At 42.5% G+C, this 23,377-nt stretch overlaps 2 protein-coding genes across 2 annotated transcripts in view; one reads left to right on the top strand and one right to left on the bottom strand.

The window, feature by feature from the left end:
- The window catches only part of ndst1a (N-deacetylase/N-sulfotransferase (heparan glucosaminyl) 1a), a 46,286-nt gene extending 31,340 nt beyond the window's left edge, over positions 1-14,946 (bottom strand). Inside the window, exon 1 of the mRNA XM_078260747.1 lies at positions 14,696-14,946. The gene's annotated coding sequence lies outside the window, so the exon portion shown is untranslated. The remainder of the gene's footprint in view (positions 1-14,695) is intronic.
- A 2,288-nt stretch (positions 14,947-17,234) lies between these two features.
- Positions 17,235-22,709, top strand: rbm22 (RNA binding motif protein 22). The gene is made up of 11 exons (XM_078260748.1): positions 17,235-17,340; positions 18,656-18,709; positions 18,815-18,844; positions 18,970-19,102; positions 19,230-19,330; positions 19,708-19,880; positions 20,134-20,334; positions 20,593-20,757; positions 21,278-21,366; positions 21,584-21,712; positions 21,984-22,709. The coding sequence occupies exons 1-11, from the start codon at positions 17,287-17,289 to the stop codon at positions 22,136-22,138; spliced, it is 1,284 nt and encodes a 427-aa protein (XP_078116874.1). The 5' UTR covers positions 17,235-17,286; the 3' UTR covers positions 22,139-22,709.
- The last annotated feature ends 668 nt before the right edge of the window (positions 22,710-23,377 follow it).

The raw sequence follows: 23,377 nt of genomic DNA on the forward strand, positions 1-23,377 counted from the left end.
CTGAAGGGAAACTTCCAATCAGTACAGCAGATCAATACACCCTAGCCTCAGGACATGAGGCTCTAAAGTTAACTAGAAGCACTTAAGGAAAGAGGTATCAGTATTGATTTCAAAGGGTTAATGAGACCTTGTGTGCTAGCTACGCTTTTTTGAAATTGGAAATGCCAGTTAATTGATACAAATTGGTAACACACGCACAAACTTGACTGCTGTTGATTTAATAGGACTATTCTCTAGTCCATTGCCTTGTGTTTTGACACTTAACAGTATACACAACGGTGAAATAAGGATGAATGAAAAAAAGATAATCGCTCCTCAGTCAGAGGAGAGCACGGTGACACGATGAACAGTGTCAGATGGACCTAGTACCAGAAAGAAAGCAAACTGGTCAATCTTTTATCTGGCTGTGGGTAAAAATACTGAGTACCATACATTTCAGTATGCCATGCCATCTTTGCTCCAATATCAATTATTCAGCATTGCCTTTTCTAACCCTTTAATTATACATCAGTGTTAGAATAACAAAGGCTAGGGACACTTACTGTGTTCCTGCCTACAAAGGCCATGACAATGAAACCGGATATGGGAATTTTAGCCTTTAGGTAGAGGTTGGAGGAAGACGGAAGCAAAAAGACCTTCGGGCTGCTTCGCCCTGCTGTCGAGCTGTCATTTATGATGTGTCCGTCTCACCCACTGTGTGATCAGAGATCAAAGGGTTAACTGAAACTCTGGCCTATAGCCCCGTGCTTACATTATTCAACAGCTTGTTACAACAGCCTGCTCCCTGATCTTACACACAGGGAGACGGAGCTGAGGAACTCCAGGGAGGGGAACACTAGGGACGAATAGCCGGATTAAGAACAAGGGATGACACAGAGGCTGAAAGGCTGGAGAGAAGAAAGATAGGATGAGGGGTGGAACTGATGGATGGGAAGAAAAAGGTGCGGCGTGGACAAAAAAGGGGGATTCAATGTGATGAAAAGAAATATTGAAGAAAGGGGAGGATGAGAAAGTGGTGAAGGATAATGAGAGGGCACAGGTGGACAGAAGAGGAGGGCTGTCCGTCCAAAGCTGCCTGTTGCCATGGGAGACTGATCAGAATCACTGAATGTAGACATTTAACCTTTGACCATTACATACTTAATTTGTTAGCTCATCTCCATGTTTTCTCTGAGGGACAAATTCCAGCCTTTTCACAACATAGTGGCAGAAAATGCCACAGTCCATTTACTCACATCTCAATTATGTTGAAACATAATGGTAATGGAAGGCCTTCCCTGAAAAAAAAAAAAAAAACTAGTTCAAATCAGTCTTTTTTTCCACTACTAATTCTCAATAGAGGACACCTGAATATTAGCTGGTAGTGTGTTCGAACAGGTAACGTAGAGGTATCCACTAGCTTTAGGCTCTTCTGAAATAGTACTCAGAGACACGCAAAACAACATCCATCAGATGAGCACTGAACTGACAGCGACCATGTTTTGGGAGCACCCTGTTTATAGTCCCAGACTCGCGCTGCTGCTCAGTGAGCGGGCTCCTTTGTTCATTAATTGATTGGCCTCCCCTCCTGCCTCAGTAACTAGGTTACACAGATCCATGAAAGGAAGAGGATTGGCCCCCCCGGTGAAAGGCGGAGGACAGATAGACCACTCCGGGGCAGGAATCCGAGTGTTAATATAACTAATGGAGTGAGGACGACAGTAACTTTATTGAAATCACCCTGATCTAATTAGAGCAAGCAGCTGATGAGAGCAAAGACGAGCGGGAAGGAAGGTTGGATTCCATTATGCAAGGGTGAAGTCACCGTCGTATCTAAATGGGCGAGGCTGCGGGAAGGTGAAGTAATAGCTGTGTGAGAGAGATAGAGCGAGAGCGATGTTCCTTATTCAGCTGTCACAGACGGATCTCACACTGACAGGACCTTGTGACATCCCATCACTTTGCTCACTGTCACTATATATAATGGAAGCAGGTTAGGGAAAGCGACGTGGTTGGTGTGAACATCACGCTGAGGTCACTGAGATGTTCGCTCTATCTGAAGCACTAGGACCACACTCAAAAGCTCAACAGCTAGAAACACAATGTACTATAATGTGTGGGCAGTAAAGGCAACTGTTTTACTCATTACTAGAGGTTTAACCTTTGCAAAATTGCCCTCAAGTTACTAAAATACCAGTGAAATAAAAAATTTAAAAATGCCAATTACTGGTAAATTCTGTTTCTTCTTCCATCCTTTTCATGTAATAAATTCAGTTGTTTGTTTATGTACAGTATGATTTTCATTATGGGGACTGGGTCTGTTGTTTCGACTCTTGGTGCTTTGAGTGGTGGAAAAACACTGGCACCCTGCCGTCAGCAGAACAAGTGGGCTGACCTCAAGCCACCATGTCCAACAAAACCATAACCACTAACAAGTGTCTTTGAAAAAATGTCACAAGAGGTTAAAGACGGACTGTTCGGGAAGAACATGTTTTTGTTTTTTTGCTGTGGAATAGATGGTACAACAAATCCTATAGGTTGAAATTAGATGTTTACTTATCAATGAGCGATGCAAATAATTTAATACATAGGTAAATAAAGTCACCCCTGCAAAAGGACCACCATGAGTCTATATTCTGATTTAAAGAGGCATGAAAACCTCTCAGCAAACCGTAAATATCTCACCCAGCTCTATAACTCCTCCAATAACAGAGACGGAGCCATGCTGTGGCCTCCTTGTCGGCACAGGGCACAACAGCTGAACCAACGGAGGGTCTGCATCTGCCCTGCATACCTCAGGGGATACAAGTTTCCACCACACACACTTTATCCCTCAGGTGACAGGACTGAGCTCCATCCACTAACAGAGATGGACCGGGTGATGGCCAATGGGGAAAACAGTGTCACTATCAGCCGGACAAATATGGGCACTGTGTGTGCTAATGGTCAATATAGGAGATGAGTGGTGTGGATGGCATTGGCAATCGGTTGAAATCCAAAACAAAAATCAAACAAGGCCTCAGGCGGCCTTTGGAAGAAAAAAAAAAAAAAAAAGCCTATCACAGTATGACTCTGCAAAAAAGATTGCTGGCATAGTACTTCTAAACCCAAGTGGAGTGTGACAGCTCGCAACACAATCTTAATATATTATTTGATCCTCCCACCCTCGAGCGATGAAGTCATTATGCATTAAGAGCTCCAGCGAGGCTCGAGACCCTGAGCGGCAGAACAGTTGACCACTCCTCACAGGACACGACTCCTAGGTCACATGAGGACAGCGCAGCGGAGATGAGGTTAATATTACTGTCCCCGGTAGCCAGAGGGAGAGAGAAAGAAAAGCAGAGGATTAAAGGAAAGAAAATGAAAAAGAAATCTAAGGCATTTCACTTGTATTCCTTTAGACTACAAATTACCTACTCTGCAAATTGCAAGGATAAAGCAGTCCACCGCCTCCCGACTGCCGCTCTAATGGTGTTGCCTTTAAAACCTTTATCACTAATTCATTACTTTTGATTTTCTAGCAGCAAGGGTTGAAGCTTTGTCTTCTGTCTAATTGAGGGCTGATGGCTGCAGGCCCTAATCAGTCAAACATACTGACAGCTTTCCTCGGGGGAGGATGAAGTCAAAAACAGCATTATTGTACCAGTAGGCCATTTGCTCGGTGTGCAACTTCAAATGACTTTAATTTCAGACCCTCCAAGATGGTGTTTTGTGGAGTGGGTAAAACGCCAGGCTGTAATGAATGTTGAGGCTTCCCCCAGTTGTCAGAAAGTGGTTGCCGTCATTAAGCAGCACAGCATTCAAAGAATATGCCACGTTTTGAAGTTACTTTCAGTGCCTGTTCAATCAATAAAACAAACTTTCAAAAAGGGGAAAAAAGCCATTTTCTTTGCTCGCTCCATCTCACCTCACACCCACCTCTCTCCTCACACATGGAAGCGTGCACAAGTCTAATTAGATGTGTCGTATCCCTTGATGACTACGCCATTTCCCCTCACTGGGAAGATTAACCACCACCACGCTAATATCAGCCTCACATCAACACAATTAGGTGAAGAGTGTAATGTGAGGCCTGTCGTCACATCTCCCCGGCTTCATTAGGGCACAGAGAAGACAACTTGACGACAGACAGGCCGCTGCGTCTGCAGGTTGGGGAGCCGCTGAGGTAACCCAGACTGTCACCATGGAATGTGGTTAGAACTTGTCCTAGATAATACAATACTGTCAGGTTTATTGTTGGAGGTAGATATTATATAAGAGAGTTCAAAGGCCACTTCAAATCAAAGACAAACTCCTGTAGTTTTCACTTGGCTTATCCGTTTATTAGAGCCGAGCAGTGACCAATTATAAGAAATCTACTTTTGGCTTTAAAAAGTAGTGCTATAACTTGTCTAGGTTGCATTTCATTTTATTAATACATATTTGTCCCTTACTTTTTCTAAGGAATGATAACCTGTGTAGGGGTATATGAATTTTTCAGATCAGAGTTAGACCTTTATACTCTATGTAAGTGATTAGATGTGCTATGTGCTATTCACAGCTGACATGACTGGAATGAGGATATGATTTTACCCTGTCGATCTATAAAATCCTTTTAACAAACTGCCTCATTCTGCCAATCCACCAGTTTTTGAGTATGCACGAGGTTCAGTGCTGAATTTTAAGATGAATGTCAAATCAAAGAACGCCAAGTCAATCTTTCTATGTCATCCAACTCCTTGTCTCAGGAGGCCGAAACTTAAGGAAGTCAGGAAGGAGAAGCATCCATACAGTTTGACGTGGAGCCTGCTAAAGACAATCCATTGTTTAAAATTGTTTCCAGATGCTCCGTACTTTAAACTGTTGCATTTTCTGGCCACGATTTGTCATTCTTTCAGTCAATCTTGGGGCTTCCTATTAGTTCTCTCGTCAGCCAAGGCACCACCCAATGCATCCTTAGCGAGCAAGTGAACTTCTGGGACCTTTGGGTGCGTTTGTCTTCTATTCTGTTACGAGAAATCCTTCAACAACTACTGGAAATCATTTGCTCAGACACACAGCTTAAGAAAAACCCACAACTCCCCACAGTCCACATGCTGTTAAATAAACTGCCTGTTTATGCCAAGAATGCATTTTTAAAAGAACATTGAGTATTTGTCATTTCAAGGATTTGTCTTTGGCTCAATCATCTTCATCATGTGAGGCTTAGAAAGAAAAATCAAAAAAAAAAAAAAAATAAATAAATGGGACCAGTTGTACTAATGTCATTTATTAAAGGCAGAATTTGACATCCAAATGTAAACCAAAGAGCCCCATCATTAAACAAAACACAGAGCTGGAACATATATCTCATTAACTAACTAGGCCTCCATAAAATACACTAGACAGCAACTCAATCTGACCTATGTATATTTGATGATGCCATTTTTTTTTTACATTACAAAGCATATATTACATATAGCGTATTATATAAAGGTGAAAGAACACTAGTTGCTAGCAGGTAATATACACATCAATTTGGATAAATGAGTAATTGTTTTCAAGCCAAACATTTGATAGTTACAGCTTCTTAGATGTGAAAAATGTGTCAAATATGATATGATGAGCATTTAGGGTTTTGGACTGTTGATTGGAAATCATATAAGACATCATCTAGACGTTAGGGAACATGAATTAATAAGATTAATCAATAATAAAAAGTTAAAATAATTGTTAGTTGCAGCCATAGTAACACATCTTCTAATCACAATCACCAGAGAAACATAGAAATGCTTTCATCCAAATGTTAAACAATACATGTATATTTTTCAAAATAAAATAGTCAAAGTTTGTTCCTTAAAGCGCCAAATAGTTCAATTTAAAAAAAAATATATGCAGCAAGGTGCTCCAAAACAAAATCAGAACACCTATCTATAAAAAAATCTATCTATATCTATATCTCTATACCGTCTCTCATGTATTGTTTTTTCAGTGACAAAAACAGATGCCACCTTGACAACATAAAGTGCCGCCATGCACTATGATGTTAACACATATCTGGATCAGCCTTCAAAAGTTGATGTTGCTGCCGGCTCCTTGCGTGATGTTTTCATTTAGGCCTTTAGACCATCTAAAAAGGTTCCAGGCAGGAAAGATTCTTCTTCACTTGTCATCTGACATTAAAGCACACAGCAGATATTTACAGCTTTCTGGAAACATCTGTAGGCTCATCAAGGATTGTGAAGGAAGCAGGGTAAACAACATGCTTACTAAAAACTCACACCCCCATTCTAACCAGGCCTGTCAATCACATGAATCAAGCTAGTGGCTGCGATTCAGATGTGGATAAAAGAAGAAGGCTGCGCAACGGATGGTGCAGCAGCCCGGCAAGCAACTACACACCACAAGCAAATAAATATGCCTATTAATTGCAAAAGACAAAAAGAGAGAGTTTAAGGCGCAAACAAACTAAACTGAAATACAACAAATGCTCAGCTAATTGAGATGTTTTGCTCAGAGAACTGCAGCAGATCATTAAGTGATAGCTTGAGCAGCGAGTTTAAAAATATGTAACAAGAAAGAAAAAAAGAGATGCCACTGAACACAAGCGTACAGAACAGAGCAGAGAGGAAAACAAGAGAGGTAGAACAGAGGGAATCTAACAAAAGACAACAGAACATAGTCGGAACACAGTGGAGCCGAACATAACACCAGAACAGGCTGTAATTGTGTTGTGCCGGACTGACCCCAGCGCATCCCAGCAGGCATTGCATGATGAATGGGCCTGGCGATGACAACATCACAACCCTCCCCCTCCTCCTCACATGCTCTTTTCTCTCCCTCTCCTCTCTGTTGCCACTATTAGCCCTCCTTCTGTCCCTCCCTTTGCTCCCCTCCTTTCCCCAAAACCACACTCTATTCAGCTGCTGCCATCCCACAAGATTAATTTGCATTCAGTGCACTTAGTCCTCGTATTGTGCTCTGACACAATGACATATTACAGTGCACGGCACACCTATTAAACATATAGTCTAGCTTGAGGGTCAATGCTTTTTTTGCAAGATGGGTTATGATAGAGTACAAATGTGTATAGCAAAAAGCATGAGGCTTGACCGGTTGGTTACGAACGCAGAGACTCTTTGACAGACGAGTCACAGCGGAATCATTATAGGAACAGTTAGATAATCTCGATTAATGAGTCACTAGACCCAAACTAATCAACTGGGTCAGATTGAGTTAGCAGTGGTAGCAAGAGCAGAGAGACCTTCAGGTTAGACTGCGTGAGAAGAAACAGCAGCAGCGAGAGCAAGACGGGGAGAGAGCAAAAAAGAAAGAAAATTAAAGAGAGAAAAAAAGCGATAGAGGTGTTGGTGTGACTCCACTATAGACCCTGAGGAAAGAGACAGTAATGCATGGGAAATGGGCTTTTTCCTCCAGATTTCTTTGCTCCTGTTCTCCTTCTACAGTTCCATTATGCACACGTCCAAGGGGAGCAAAAGAGGGAGACCAAATTTAATTTGCTGTACCGTCTCAAGCTATCACCCTTTGTGCCTGGGGACAAAATAAATGGATTCTGGAATTTAAAAAGATGAGTGAAATAAAGAAATAAAACAGGGCACTCAGGAGAAGCCATAAGAGACAATAGCACAGAGGGTGGCAGCGAGAAATGAGAGCAGAGTTTGTGGGAAGCAGAGTGTGTGCGGGGGGGCAGGATGCTGGGAGAGCGTTATGTGGGCCAGATATTAACTGTATGGTTATCATAAACCAGCTCAGAGGCCTGGCCATCTGGAGAGGCTACAGGTTTACTCAAACAATCAGATCAGGGGGTGATAGCGGCCACTGCTGACGGTGCAGCGTCCAAACATGGAGGTGGCTGAGGGGTTAACAACTCATTACCTCACCCTGCTGCGCTCCCCGGTGAGGCACAGTATGGGACTGTGGTGGCGGTGTTTGTGTCTTCTTCATAACCCATAGCGCACCTTTAGGCTGTTACTCAACAAAGGGGAGCTCAGTGCAGTGACATCACCACAGAGACTACGCCTGTGTGAGGAAGGCAAGTGGGAGACAGGGGCGTGGAGGATGGAGACTGTGTGGGAGTCCCATTACTCCCCTCCAGCTCTTCTCTACCTGTCACATAAGCACTTTGAGGACTCAACAGTAAAGCCAGAGTCTTGACAACTTCAAACACCTGCTTTGCTGGGGTAGATCAGAGGAAACGGAGGGATGAAGGGAAGAATAAAGGAAGAAAGAGGAATCTAAAAAGCACCAGGTTCGCACAATGTGTAGCCTCAACATTGTGATGTGGGATGTCTTGAATTTCATTATCAGATTCTTGACTCAAGTTCATCCGCTGCTCAGTCCCACAGTAGAAGAAAAAAAAGAAAGGAGGGGGCCTCCACTCCGGCCCATTGAGAGCCAATGAGCTTTGGTCGAGTTACAGCAGAGAGTTGTGGGGCCAATACGGAGAGAAAACAAACACAGACCTCTGGTCAGGCACACACAGCCCGGCCCAGACACCTGTGTCCCATTCACCAAACATATCCGGCCACTTAACACTTCACAGAGGGGGTAGGGTGGTGTTTGTGTTTGCAGGCTTGCACACCCCACTATGGTTCCTTTAGTTTAGCTTCTTTAGCCAAACAGCCTCCGAGCTTCTCTGTAAGGACCAAATGCTTGCGACTGTAGCATGTCCCGCTGAGAGCAGCCAGCCGTTACACCACCTGACCAACACAACTGACCCCGTTCGAAGCTGCGTCGTCTGAATAAAACTGGCCAAAACCTTGTAAAACAAAGCCCATTCATCCTGCTGTCATTTGCGGTCTCCAGTCGTCCTCCTGTCTAGGTGCCCCAGCTGCATCTGAACTGACCTCGGGGTTGCCAACACCTGTCCTGCATGGACACACACACACACACACACACACACACACACACACAATGAGAGACAGCAGGCTGGGCAGACATGGCACCGCCATGGATCAGTGGAGGGGTACACTTGGAGCTGCAGCTAAACCTCGGGTCGGGACCATTACAATTCTTTCCACCTCAGCACTTCAAAATGGAAAAGAGGTATGCCATCAGCTGTGGTCAGTTTGTTACGGTGGATTCTCAACGCCTCGATGCAATTTAATGAACTGAAATGGAGATGACCCATAACCTTGGGAATGCACTCATAGTTTCCATCCACAGATAAAGCTAGATAGCAGGGCTGAGCTGTTTAGATGTAGTGGAGGCCGCTCGCAGGCCGCAATGCTTTGTTTGCAGTGAAGCCAAATGCACTCGCAGATGGGAGCCGACTGGACACCAGATGACTTGCTGTGGTGTGGTGGCGTGGTCTGCTTTGAGGTTAAGAGACAGGGGAGAGAGGGAAAAGAGAAGAGAAGAGGGGCACTGGGCACCAGATGCCCTGCTAAAGTTTAGTCAGTCCTGCTGTCCTGGTGGGAGGCCATGATGCTCCGTCCTGGTCTGATCTCAAGGCCGTGTCACAGACGTGCCTGTTTTTATGTTGTGCTGTTTTCCAGGCTACAACAACAACAGTCTCTATCATCCTAGGCAAACAAAGGGAAACTGAAACCTCTACATGACCTGGCGTAGGTATTTACTCCTCACTTTCCTACAATATCACTGCTTATCCCGACAGAAAGGTAAACACAAACTCCAGTTGGTAATCACCGAGCATGGTCTTCCTGTCAGCATCGGGTCACAGCTGTGGTCTTGTTTAAGTTTCAGGAAGAAACAGTCAAACAGCGCAAAGGCAGCTACACAACAAGATAAGGACACCGACTAAACACTTAATTGTCAGTTAATAGGTACACCTAACTAAAACATCAGCTCTGCAATGACTCCTATCTTCATGACGTTACAACGTTCAGCTTTTGTCCCAATTGTTTTGTGTTAAGGTGTTATTGTGGGACTGCATTCATATCAGCTAGGTGTACCTAATAAACTGTCAACTGAGTGTATATGTGATCAGTGTTGATACTGATAATATAAACAAGTCATTTTGCATTTTACATGTGCATATTAGCAAAGTAGCATTCACATTGTACAATAAAATGACTGAAAGTTTAGCATTGTTTTTGTCAGTTTAAATATTACACAAAGAAACCATATTTAAAACAGTGCGTTTCTAAATGGAAACACTGTAAACGGTTTACGCTTTCCACTTATATATTATATGCATGGTAAACAACTTGAGGTGTGTGTGAGCGTTGGGGTACACACACGTCAGCTCTAGAGTAGGTGAGAGTATGTGTGTGGCATCTGTAGTGCAGCCAGACCCGGTCGAGGCCACCAGACAACTGGGTAAACATTCAGACCCCCCACCCCCCTCCCCTCCACCTGCCTGCCCTCCGTGCTCACATCAGAAAGCTTTTAGGACCAAGCCATAGGTTCAATGATGTAAGGCTAATGTCAATGTCACAGTAACATTTACACAGAACAGTCATCACAGATTTCCTGTTCTCCTAGTAATAGTACAAAACCTTGACCCCAATACAACATGCTCAAAGTTCCTCATTATAAACTGTATGTCTCAACGCAACACTAAAGCAATATAAACACATCTGAAAACAAGCCTTCCAAATGGCTAAATGGACAAAGGACAAAAAACATAATCCAATCATATCCGAGACTGATAGCACTTATGATGAGGACGGGGTTAGAATATCCCGCAGTGAAGTGGTGCATTCTCATTACTGCATCTCTCCATCTCTGAAAATGGTTTCATTAATAGGCCAGTGCTGAGAGCTCCCTTGAACGCGCTGTACCCCGAGGGTCCGTCGGAATGGCTGAGGTGAAGTCCATTAACACCCGACAGCTTGTTTTTTGACCACGAAATAAAAACAGGGTATATTTCTGTGTCTGCAGTATAAATACCCCTTAGCTTAGGAGCAAGTGAGAACAAATTTCTGGGGTTGAAAACTTAAAATTAGATTGGGTTCCTGATACGGTTTCATCACAGGCATTGATCTAGACCCCGGTGAATTTGTCTTACATGTAGATGTCACATGTCATGTTAATGTCAGACAGTTCTCAGAAAGTCACAGACCAAGAAAACAGCTTCATGCCACAACTTGTCTAGAGAGTAGCCAAGCAGATATAATGACTTTTTGGTTATTTGTCAGAAGTCATTAAAGTTCCAGTTTAACTGCCACTATGGGCCTATTACAACGGAGTGTCAACTAAATGCCGAAAATTATGTAAATGTCTATATCTAAACAGTGGTGAGTGGGCGGGGGTGCGATAACTAGAAGAGCTATAAAAACCATGCTGTCTTCGGCCGATAAATCCATATCTCACATAACTTGTCCTGTTCCTGTTCTTCTGGCATATTTCCCGATTCTTCAAGCAACCAGAGCTGGCTACATCTGAGCCTAAGACATAGCTCTTACTTTCCCAGCACACTCCCATCATGTGTCATCTGATGAAACGCTACACCCTAGTCACCATTATTCGTCTGGATACAGGAGCCTCTGGAATGTATCAGATTCCTGCTTCAGGGGGTAGGCACCTTGGAAACATGGTCCTACCTCCACCGGCTAGCCTCTCCCACTTTTCTCTCTCTCTCTCTCTCTCTCTCTGTCTATCTTTCCATTCAGCAAAATTCCACTAGAGGCCTGCTTGATTTACACCGCCTCATTGCCCATCTGACATGTGCTCACATATTTGACGTACGTCTCACAATAGAAGGACATGTGAGGGACATGTTGGGACATTTGGGAGTGTTTGTGTTTTCCAGCTGTCTCCTGCCTCCTTTGTGTCCCAACCAAAGGGTAAAACATCACAATGTACATTAACTCTTTGCTACATTTAATGCTGGGTCACACTACCTTCCATGCTTGAGCACAAGCACCAGAGCTCAACTAGAAATACAAATTAGAAAACTATTTTGTCCTCTAGTGCAAGAATGGTACAACCACTCTCAACCTATCTCCTCTCTCCAGAGAGCAACAGTTATGCAGAGCAGTACTCAGGCCTGTAGTATTGAGTATCTGAGTCACTGGCCTGCATAATTCAGTCTAGGGAATTATGACAGTGGAAAATCATTTCCCTGGGCCGGGGGATAGGAGGCCATGGCTAATCGTTCAGTAATCTGATCTGTCTGCATACTGTAGCATTCAGCCGCGCCGCTAGCCTAGCCAGTCACACATGTGGACACCCCCAGTGCCTGCCAACTATCTGATGGAGGCTAGCACTATTCAAAAAACAACTCTCCAGGTTTTCCCGAGGATTACAAATGCGATCGGATCATTTGCTAATTCTCAGTTGTGCTGTGCTGTTTGAAATGTATTTACTCTGCTCCTGCTCTCCAATACCCCTCACGATAGTATAGCCTAAGCCAACAAATGCCGCAGACACATTCCAGGCAGAAAAAGGCACTTCAATACAAACTACCTTACGGGCTACAATGGTACTATCTGCCTCTTACATTCTGGTGTATTAATCCAAATGCTTGACTTAATGAGGAAACATCAGAGTTTGTCTCTCAAACAGCAGGCTATTATGGGTACACTTCAATTGTAAATTCCAGTATCTAGTGGAGCCAGTGGTGTTGTAGTAGTATATGAATAAGAACCATAGGGAGCAGTACTGTGGCACAAAGCAGCGCTTATACCCAGCAGAGAGGGTTGGGGGGGGCTTGAGTTCTGGAAAGATGCCTGGCTTCAGCCCCACTCTAAAGAGAGGTCTGCCCCCCACACACTGAGTGTGGATACAAGGGGCACTGACATGGAAAAATACAAGAGTTGGCATGTTGTTGGGCACTGAAGTTCCCAACAGTTATCTTGTGTAGCATTAAATGTGATGGTATAGTTAATGCACTACAATTAAACGTACATCCTCCTTCATGTGGAGAGGAGCTGCAGCATGCTTCTTACTCTTCCCCATTCAAGTCTAAAATCTAAAATGACGAATTGCCTGTGATCATCATGTCTCATTCTGATAAATGGCCAAACATCGCTTGGTGACGCGATCTGTCATATACTGTCATGACCACAGTATTTTATCAACCTCCATGTGTAGGCATTGTAACCCAGTCGCAGCATTTCACAGGCATATCTAAGTGAAGAGATGCTGATATATGATCAAATGGCTGCGGCAGCAGTGGCAGCCTTCATCAACTGAAAGCGCTAGATCACAGCATGTTTGGCAGCCAGTGGGAGCAGTCAGATGGAGGGTTAGAACAACCAGACAAACAGTTGGCACAGATAAATAGAACGCAATTTAAGATTCAGCTCTCCGCAAATGTGACAAACAAATGACAGCAACCACACTTTTTTTTAATCTAATCTGCAAATGGAATAAGCTCTACATTTATTTATTTTTCTCCAAATGATGAGTGGAACATGTGATAAACAACACATGGCTTGGGAATAAGAAAAATGTGAAGCATTGGTCAAATAAATCTCATGATACACATAAAACCAGAAGGACAGCATTTTTCACTTACAATGATGTCTTCTGCAGCTGAGGCGAAATACAGAAAAGTCCTTATGACTTTGCCAAATACATTCTGAGCGTGAGTCATTCTCCTTTACTAATCTCTTACTCACATAGGTGCACGCTTGCACGTGCACACACCCAAAGGCAACAGATTTCAGGCAGGTCTGGACTGCCCCTTTTTGCTACAGACCAAAGTCAAGTGTTTATAGTATTTAATAGACGCAGCTATCTCGGTGAAGATAAACAACAAAGAGTAACAAAGCAGCCTCATGCAGTAAATACAGATCTTACTTAAGAAAGGACACTGCATCATTGGTGCACTGTGCAGCTGCCACTATGCCACATATAAACATATTAAAACACTTAAAACTGGGTGTATCATTGTTGACAGTGCATCCCAAACTGCCTTGCTTTTTGGTAAACTAAAACTGGACAATGATATGGCATAGTCAGCATTATGTTTTGTGTGTGCCCCCCCCACAAAGAGTTTATGGTTAGGACAAAATAGTTTTAAAATCTGAGGAGCAATGTTTGTAATAATCAGCTTGCAGATGATTCCTACAGGTAGCTGCATAACAGTCTGATGCATCATCTGTCATAACACAGAGCTGTCATCGCTGCTGATAATTGACCTAAGTTCCCTGAAATCATTTGGACAAATTAAATAATGTTAAAGCGGTCGCTGCATTCCCATGGTGATCTTTTATCCACCTCTGTCATGTGCAGTACTATTCGATTAGGTAGCAGACAGTCGTATCGACCTTTAATTATCATTTGCACACAAAATCGTTTGGCCTTTCCATTGCAAGAGAGACATTAGACTAGTTACGTTTGTGGTTACATTGCTACAGTGTTGCCAAACTGTTAAAGCTAACTTGAGGCAAGCATTTGATATACTCTATACATCGCAGTTGGTACAAAGTTACAAAAACAAGTTCCTCGCTTGTCGCTGGTGCCGGGGCTGCATTACGGTATCCGGCTGGATAAAGGAATTCCGATATTAAATCACAGACCAGAGCAGCCGGACACAGCTCTATCCTGAGCACAAACTTCGACCTGACCCGCTTTTAAAAATAACGTTAGCCTTTCTCTGCTGCCATACGAACGAGCTGCAAGCTGCACCGAGCCTCCACTATATCACCGGGGCTTATGTTTCCAGCCAGGAGAGAGTCAGGCCGAGAAACTGGCCTCATTCTATGTCTGCGCCAGACAATGTTCACTAGCCTGGCCTGGGAAACGGAGCGGCGGGGCTCTCGGTCGTGTACCAAACATGTGCGAAAACACCGCGACGAGACTCGCGTTGTGTCGATGTACTCACCTTGTTTGAGTCTAGGTGGATATGGGGCAACACAGTCCGGTTGGGATAGTTACGGGATTGAAGCACACTGGACGCATGTCGTCGTCAACGTCGTCTCGGTTTGCTGTCGGCCGTGATGTGGAAGCGGCAAAGCGGACTCGGCTCGGCTGGGAGAAATCGGGAAATCTGAGAATGCCCCTCTCTTTCTGCAGCTCAGTGCACCGGCAGTAGCCCATAACTGTCGACAGGAGGCGCCAGCACGGCACATTTTTGTCTCTAATATGCGCATACATGCATACTACACAACTCCTCAAAGAAATCACTGTGCTATCATGTTCGTGGACAGGTTTATCTGTATTCGTGCTCTTCAGTAGTGAGGTTATAGTGGCCTTGATGGACTGTCTGTGTTAATTGTGCAGTTATAGTGGGATTACTCTGAACGTTTTTATACCTACCAGAATCTCAGGGATAGTCATGATGATTTTTTATTAGTCACCACACCATGTAGATTACACAACAAGCGCCTATACAAAAATAAAACGTGTATAATCGGTGTTGCATCAAAGGGAAATGGACTTTAATTTAAAAAAAATCACTTCAGTATTCCAATAATGCTACTACAAATGCAATGTCATTGGTGCTCTCAGTCATAGTGACCTTATAATAGGATATTCAAGTTAGCCTAATGCTATGACATCCTAAGGAACTACCCTACATTTATATTGATATTTTCATTATCTTTTGAGGGGAATATCTCCAAATATGGCACAGATTAGTGCTTCAACATTAGTAGATGTATGATTATTGGACAACAAACATCATCGATCTTGAATAACAGCTGGCTTTTACCAATTTCAGCACAACAGATAAATGAGTGTGAAATATAGGCCAAAATGAATTTAAATGAACACATAGGCCTCAATTGTGCATTAATCTGTCAGCGTACATAGGGACATATAGACATCAACAGAACCATCAATACAACTCTAAGAATATAATATCTTGAGCTCTGAGCCATGGAGCAGCTGTGAGGTAATAGTACACCTACATGTTCACTGACCTTGTGACTTGTGAGGTTGGTGATTTTGATTATGGAGTGGCTAAATCCAAGACAAAGCCGTTCTTCAAAACAGCTTTGGCTGTCTCATCGACATCACATGACAGAGGAGATGCCTGGAAGGTTCACCTCAGTGTTCCACCATGGCAAGACACAGAGCAAGACATAGGCCTACTGTGCACCCAGATACAAGATGAAGGCTATAAAAGATTTCATTTTAACCCTTTCTCATGGAAATATGATCACACAGGAGCAATTGTTGATCAGTAATCAGTGTTGCAACTGATTATAATGTGAAATCACTGAATCTAACATCACAAATAACAGAAGAATATAGAAACGTTTTTCATTTGGAAATAAAGTACATCAGCCTTTCTTTTCTGACCACTTGAATGGTAGCTGCTCTAGGAAAGAGTTGCCAGCTCTTCAGGCCTATATGTCTAATCCTTGTCCTTTGACTCCTCCACAACTTCACCCTGCCTTTAAATAAACATTAGGGGCTTAATGCCCATCCGTAATCTTAAACATCCTCTGCCCTGCTAATTGGAGTTTCACACAGCAAAGACACCCTGACCTGAATTTGAACAGGTGGATAGATAAACTGTAAGTGGACTACACAATTGGCTTATAGTACAAGCTCTCAGACACCAGCCAGTCAGCCCATCTCTCTCTCTCTCTCTCTCTCTCTCTCTCTCTCTCTCTCTCTCTCTCTCTCTCTCACTCACTCACTCACATCCATGACACACACACACACACACACACACACACACACACACACACACACACACACACACACATGCAGTGGTAGAAAAAACTACTTAATTCAAAGTAGTACTATAAGAATGTAAAATATTCTGTCACAATTAAAAGTCATCAAAATCTAGGCTTATTTAAAGTTAAAGTATTAGTTATCAGCAAGTGTGAAAAGTGAAGGTAGGCTATCAGGGTGTCATGTTATTTATATAAGTTGTATTGTGTTATTGGTTTTCATTACTAATGCATTACATATCAACACTTTGACAATGCTGGTCAATGTGGAGCTGTAAGCTTGAAAGCTTTGTTACTGTTGGGTTGTTTATTAAAGAACATTGCACCACATTTTATATACTGATCACAAAATAACTAGAAACTATAGCTTAACTGTCAGCTAAATGTGATGGAGTTAAAAGTATACCTCTCAAATGTAATGGCGTAACAATGTAAAGTAGCATAAAGTGAAGAGTTTTAAACTATTGTATGTGTATTCTGAATTATGAGAGATAGGTTTACTACAGCAATAATGATAATCCATACAGTTATACAAAGACACATATACACCTTTATACCCAAAACTCTGCCAGAGTCACTTGTGGTGCAAAGCCAGTATTTATACTTTCCCAATATTTATATTTGCTTCTTATATTTACTTATTTTTCTAATTAAAATATGCCTGGTAGTTTATTGAAATAGGGCGACACCCTAAGGTGAAACGTGGCTCTCTGGCGCGGTGCATTGTGGTCTGACACCTCTTGTGTCGTCGTTGTTTTTTTGGCCCGTTTGGCTCACACTCTGCAAAATGGCGACATCCCTAGGATCCAACACCTACAATAGACAGAATTGGGAAGACGCGGTACGTTTAGGCGGCACTATAGTTTACAGGGCAGGGAGTATGATTAAAACACAGGCATTAACAGTTAAAATCAGGAAAGTAACATGTCCACAAAATCGACCAGCGTGTCACAAATCTGGCCGGTTTGCTTGTTAGCTAGCTAGTTAGCCTGCCGTTAGCTAACTCTAGCTAGCTAGTAGAAGCGTGGCTGCTGCTGTTAACCTATCTATGTTTGCTACAATGTTAAGTGAATTCATAGAACAACAGCATTTAATCTGGACTCAATAGAGCTACAGAAGATGTGCGATAACATCCGAGATTTGGCTCAAAATAAGCATTCGGTAACCGAGTGCTTGTTTTGCGTTAAAGTTAGCTAGCTATCTGAGCTAATGGAGGCTAGCACTATTAGCAGGCTAACAATAAAACAATGTTGCGTTAAGTAACGTTAACGCTTCCGTTTCCACTCGTAACCGGGTTATGCAGAATCGAGACAATCCGACACACAACAGTGTTATTGTATGTTGTTTTGGATTAGCGAGCTTTGTTTCCTCGCTAATTTAAACTCATAAAGCCGGAGCTATAACGTTAGCCTAGCATGCGCTCACAGGAAAGGACCAAATCAGCTTGCCTGACAGGTCAATCTCAACTTTATATTACGACTCATGGAAAACATCAGAAGACCTGTGTTGTGTGTTCTATACAGCTCTGAGTTATATACACAATCCTTAATGTTTTATTGTAACGTTAACCATGCTAGTTGCTGGTCCTTGTAGTGGAAAACGAACTGATGTAACCTTGTATTTGAGCTAAATTGAAGTTGTCAAATCTACCAATCTTAACCATTCATTGTACTATTTGTGCATCAAGCAACTGTATTTTTGATCCTCTTAAAAGGTTCTTAACACTACTATATAAGGCAACAAATCCGTTTCCTCTCTTGAACACAACAGGGCCTTTGACCAATGTTGGTTTTATTAAGACACCAGAATGTAAACTTTGCAACTCTAGACTGTTGTTGACGCTTGAGCCACAAGAGCTGCTTATAATTAGGTGTTCTGCTGATACTGTCATTGGGATGGATTAAGGCAAGTCATTTTCAGCAGCTAGCACTTAGATTGAAACAGCATCCTTCAACAGATGGCAAAGTAGGAGTAAGTCCAATTACTCTGTATTCACAAATGTAACGTTGCCAAGGTGCACACAGCAGAAAGTGATACAGAGAGTGTCACTGCTTCATTTAAGTTGCATCAGGGGACTGTTTTGGATGAATAACTGATGTGGTGCTTGATGCTTGTTTTTACTAAATGAACATCTGTTTTCCTTTTTTGTCTTTCAGGATTTTCCAATTCTGTGTCAGACATGTTTAGGAGAAAACCCTTACATCCGTATGGTGAGTTTGCATTACTGTGTATCATAATGATTTAGAGGTAATTTTCTTGTAATGTTGGTACCAATCGTTGTGCAGGTTAAAATGTGTTGATGCTTTGTTTTACAGACCAAGGAGAAGTATGGGAAAGAATGCAAGGTATGTTTTGCATTAATATATTAAATCTTGGTTATGCAGCACTCAACATAGTTTAGCTTAAACTTGTAACACTATGTTCCATGTTAGAATATTTATATATACATTTTCATTTGTTTGCCCATCAGATTTGTGCTCGACCATTTACTGTGTTCCGATGGTGTCCAGGGACACGAATGCGTTTCAAGAAGACCGAGGTCTGTCAGACCTGCAGTAAAATGAAGAATGTTTGTCAGACATGTCTGCTGGACCTGGAGTATGGTGAGTCTCTGCATCTTGTAATTGTAATTTAGCCTGTGTTCATTACTTGTTTATTTATTACGACTTGATGAAGCAAATGCATTAGCTATGTGAGTTTGATCCTCTTATCACACCTTGTGTTTTACAGGTTTGCCTATTCAGGTCAGAGACACTGGGCTGTCGGTTAAAGATGAGGTTCCTAAGTCAGATGTGAACAAAGAGTACTACACACAGAACATGGAGAGAGAGGTATAATAGCTTTGTGATGCAGACAAAAAAAATGTTCTGTTTATTGTGATTTTTCATACAGCTACAATAGCTAAAACTAGCTTGAAGGGATATCCTGGGCACTTTTCTGTGTCCAGTCCTTAAATAATAAGTATCTCCCAAGTCCCAATTTTATTTTAAATTTTGCCTACACAATAGGAAACGTTTGGACAAAGTTTAGCTTATCTTTAGTTTCAAAATAAAGAAAACACTGGAAGTAAGTGTGGATTCAAACCATTAATAGCACTTTAGAGGTTTGGTTCACCTTTAAGATTTCACTAAAATAGGGTACAAAACGTTAACCCTAAGTAGTTAGTTGCTTTCTAAGATTTTTTTTGTCATTGATTCCTCATGCATAGATAGCCAATTCTGATGGCACACGGCCGGTGGGGCAGCTAGGTAAAGCTCCCAGCTCTAGTGATATGTTGCTGAAACTTGCCCGGACCACTCCATACTACAAGAGGAACCGGCCACACATCTGCTCCTTCTGGGTGAAGGGAGAGTGTAAGAGAGGGGAGGAGTGTCCCTATAGGTGAGTAACCTTCATGAAACGGGCTACAGATGTGGTTCTTTGGTGCTGTGGGGTCAGCAGTGTGTGCTCATTTTTTTTTTCTTTCGTATCTTGATATATTTGTATGTATGGGTTTTACATTGCTTTTTTGAGTAGTTATTATCATAGGCAAAATAGAACTTGGTGTGTTCTTATGGTTCAATTTGACTGTAATTTGTTATAGTTGTTGTTGCACTGTCCGCATCTTCTCATTCTGGTTGTCCGTTTTACACAGGCATGAGAAGCCCACAGATCCTGATGACCCTCTGGCTGACCAGAACATTAAGGACCGTTACTATGGCATCAATGACCCAGTGGCTGACAAGCTGCTAAAACGTGCCTCAACTATGCCCCGACTGGACCCACCAGACGACAAGTCCATCACCACCCTGTACATAGGGGGTTTGGGAGATACTGTCACTGATGGAGATCTCAAGTAAGGATTTCTACATCATAGCAACTATACAACTTTCTGTGGCCATTGAGAGTTTTGAAAATATAGTAGACTGTTGTTTGTTTGTCATAAAAGGACTGTTACAATTTTAAACCTTCCAACTTCCAGTGGTTTGGGTCTATTGGACATGTATCTGTTTTTATTATCTCTTTGATTTTGGACCTTGTTAAGCACTTTGGTCAACTATGGTTGTTTTTAAACGTGCTATATAAATAAAATTGAACTGAACTTTTATTGCAGGAGTCACTTTTACCAATTTGGTGAGATTCGCACCATTACCATAGTCCAGAGGCAGCAGTGTGCCTTCATCCAGTTTGCCACTCGGCAGGCAGCTGAAATGGCTGCTGAGAAGTCCTTCAACAAACTCATCATTAATGGACGGAGGCTCACTGTCAAGTGGGGAAGGTAAGACTCTATATCATGAAGGTAAAAGTTAAGCATTAGGGTGTCCATCACCAACCTCACGCCCAGACCCTCAATCTGTACTCATGCCGTCATGCATTCAGTGGATGGACCCCAAAAAAGACTCCTCATGCCATCTGATCTCTTAGCTTTCATACAGCCCCACTAAGCGGAGCCACGTGGGAGGAGATGTGAAGCTTTCTAGTGACAATTTGCTTATTAAACGCCAGGTGGTGTTCAGAGAGCTTGGGGGTGTGAAAGTAACAGCCTGGAATATTGTTACGATCCTAGTCACAATTGAGAGTAAACTACTGATTGCAGTGCTTTTAAAAAAAAAAATAACAGACGCAGTAAGAGCTTTACCATGGCAAAGAGTTTGTGCAGGGCGGGTCACTTGAACTTTTCAATTCTGGACAGAATACTGCTGCTGCACACCATTCAGTGGTGTTAAACAAAGTGAGTGATGTGATAAATGTGTGTATGTATATATATTATTCAAAAAACACTTGTATGGTCTTTGTAGGTCACAGGCAGCAAGAGGGAAGGAGGGCATCAAAGATGGCATCAGTGAGATGGGCACCAGACTTGATCCTGTCCCTGGACTGCCTGGAGGTGAGTCTGCAAACACAGGGATGGTTGGAATATGTGTGTGTGTGTGTGTACGCATAGTGACATAGTCATGTGACTGTAATTTAAAGTAGTCTCTAATGTCTACATTGTATCATTAGTTGTTGATTCCTTCTCTTACTAGACTGTTTTGGGGTTGATAGGGAAAATAAAATGGCTGAAATGTATTTGTCATCTTGTTTCTTTAATCTCTTTTGTATAGCTCTTCCTCCACCACCAGCTTTAGATGAAGAAGCACCTGCAAACTACTTTAACCTGGACCCTAGCTCCTCTCCTGCAGTCATGAACATTGCTCTGCCCCCACCTCCAGGCATCAACCCGCCTCCTCCAGGTAAAACCATCACCATGATCTGATAGATGCCGCTTATATCACATACATCGTAACACATGTCAAATATAAAAGTTATTTAACAATTATTCAGTTTACTGTATACTACTATTAACTTTGGTAATCCTGATCTGTGATTATAGGTTCACACAATAAATTTTTGCAAAGCTGCTGAGAAGAATGTATTTATCACGTAGCATGGTGTAAATGATTTAAACACTGTGAAAGGGTAGAGGCCTAATGGTGTTCTTTTTCTTTTCATCTGCTCAATCAGGTTTCGGCCCTCCAATGTTTCACCCCATGGGTCACATGGCTCCCCCTATGCCCCCTCCGATGAGCATGAGACCTCCTGGTCAAATCCACTACCCCTCCCAGGATCCTCAGCGCATGGGTGCCCACGCCGCACATGGCTCACGTCATGGTGATTAGCTGCTAGATTGAAGTCATACTGCGATTAGGTGTCATTCTTTTCCTTACGTCAAACCTGGTCAGGTGCATTTACTTCAGATGCTGTCAGTGGGCCTGAAAGCTGCAGACTACTTCTGGGAGAAAACAGTTATGTCTTACAGGATAAACATCTGATTTATTATGCCACCTGCAGTGAATGAACGAGCACAGTCTGTGTCTGGGGAGACCACAACCAGGATAGTACAAGATGACTTTGTCGCTACTTGCAGTTAAAAAAAGTACCAGAACGGCATCAGCAGACTTCAGACATTAGAGTACTGGCCAATGTGATCGGGGCCATATGTTTTTTTACAGGCTCTTGTGGTTGGAGCCATTGTACATATAAAAACGTATACTGTCAGTAAAACTTGAATTTGTCACATCGTGCAACATGGGGTAGAGTTATGAGGAGCATTTTTAAACATGTTAATTTTGAGTAATTTTTTTTATTTGACACAATCTTAATATTCCACATCATAATGACTTTGTTTATTGTAAGGCTTTCTTTGAATGTTATTTTCACTTCTCATTAAAATGACCCAGTTTTGTCATTGATCGTATCAGAGTGCATATTATTCATTCATACTGCTATTCTATTTTTAAGGGCAGAGTTATTTCCTACTAATTCCCTTACATAATAGTAGGAGACAAAGGGAGCGGCAGCGAGTGGGAAAAGAATGGTGTCAGGTGTTGATTATCCCCTTTCACACTGCACTTAGCCTGGGGCTAAGAAAGTCTTTACACTGGCACAATCCTGGCACTTTCCAAGTGGGCTAACCCCAACTTGAGTCTAGGGCTCGGTAGCCCCAAGTTTGGGGAGTTATCCACCGAAAAACTAAGAAACTTTGGGCTAAAAGTTGCGGTGTGAAACAGGGTTGATGGAATTTCTTTACTAACTGCAAGCAGCAGCAGCATCATTCTAAAATGCTAACATTAGTTTTGTGTTTCAACTGACATTTGATCCAGGGCTATTAGAAGTGCAGTGTGAATCGTATAGCCCTGTGCTTAGGTTCACCCTGGTCTAAGAGAATGCAGTGGGAAAAGCCCTATTGATGGGATCAGATACGGCTAAGGATAACAGAACTGTTCAGCCTGTGGCAGCATTGTCCGGGACTCTACTGTGGTAATGAAGTGATTCCAACAGTCTCTGTTTACCTCATCTGGTCAAACCACTCAGCAGTAGCAAATAATTTTATATATCATGCAGTGAGTGTTTTTTTT

This window comes from Sander vitreus, chromosome 10 (genome assembly GCF_031162955.1).
Source record: "Sander vitreus isolate 19-12246 chromosome 10, sanVit1, whole genome shotgun sequence".
Classification (NCBI taxonomy): Eukaryota; Metazoa; Chordata; class Actinopteri; order Perciformes; family Percidae; genus Sander; species Sander vitreus.

Excerpts from the sequence above, each read along its gene's own strand:
- rbm22 (XM_078260748.1), top strand. The coding sequence starts at position 17,287 with ATGGCGACATCCCTAGGATCCAACACCTACAATAGACAGAATTGGGAA. Across the intron at positions 17,341-18,655 it reads GACAGAATTGGGAAGACGCG|GATTTTCCAATTCTGTGTCA; the intron begins GTACGTTTAGGC and ends TTTGTCTTTCAG. Across the intron at positions 18,845-18,969 it reads AGTATGGGAAAGAATGCAAG|ATTTGTGCTCGACCATTTAC; the intron begins GTATGTTTTGCA and ends TTTGCCCATCAG.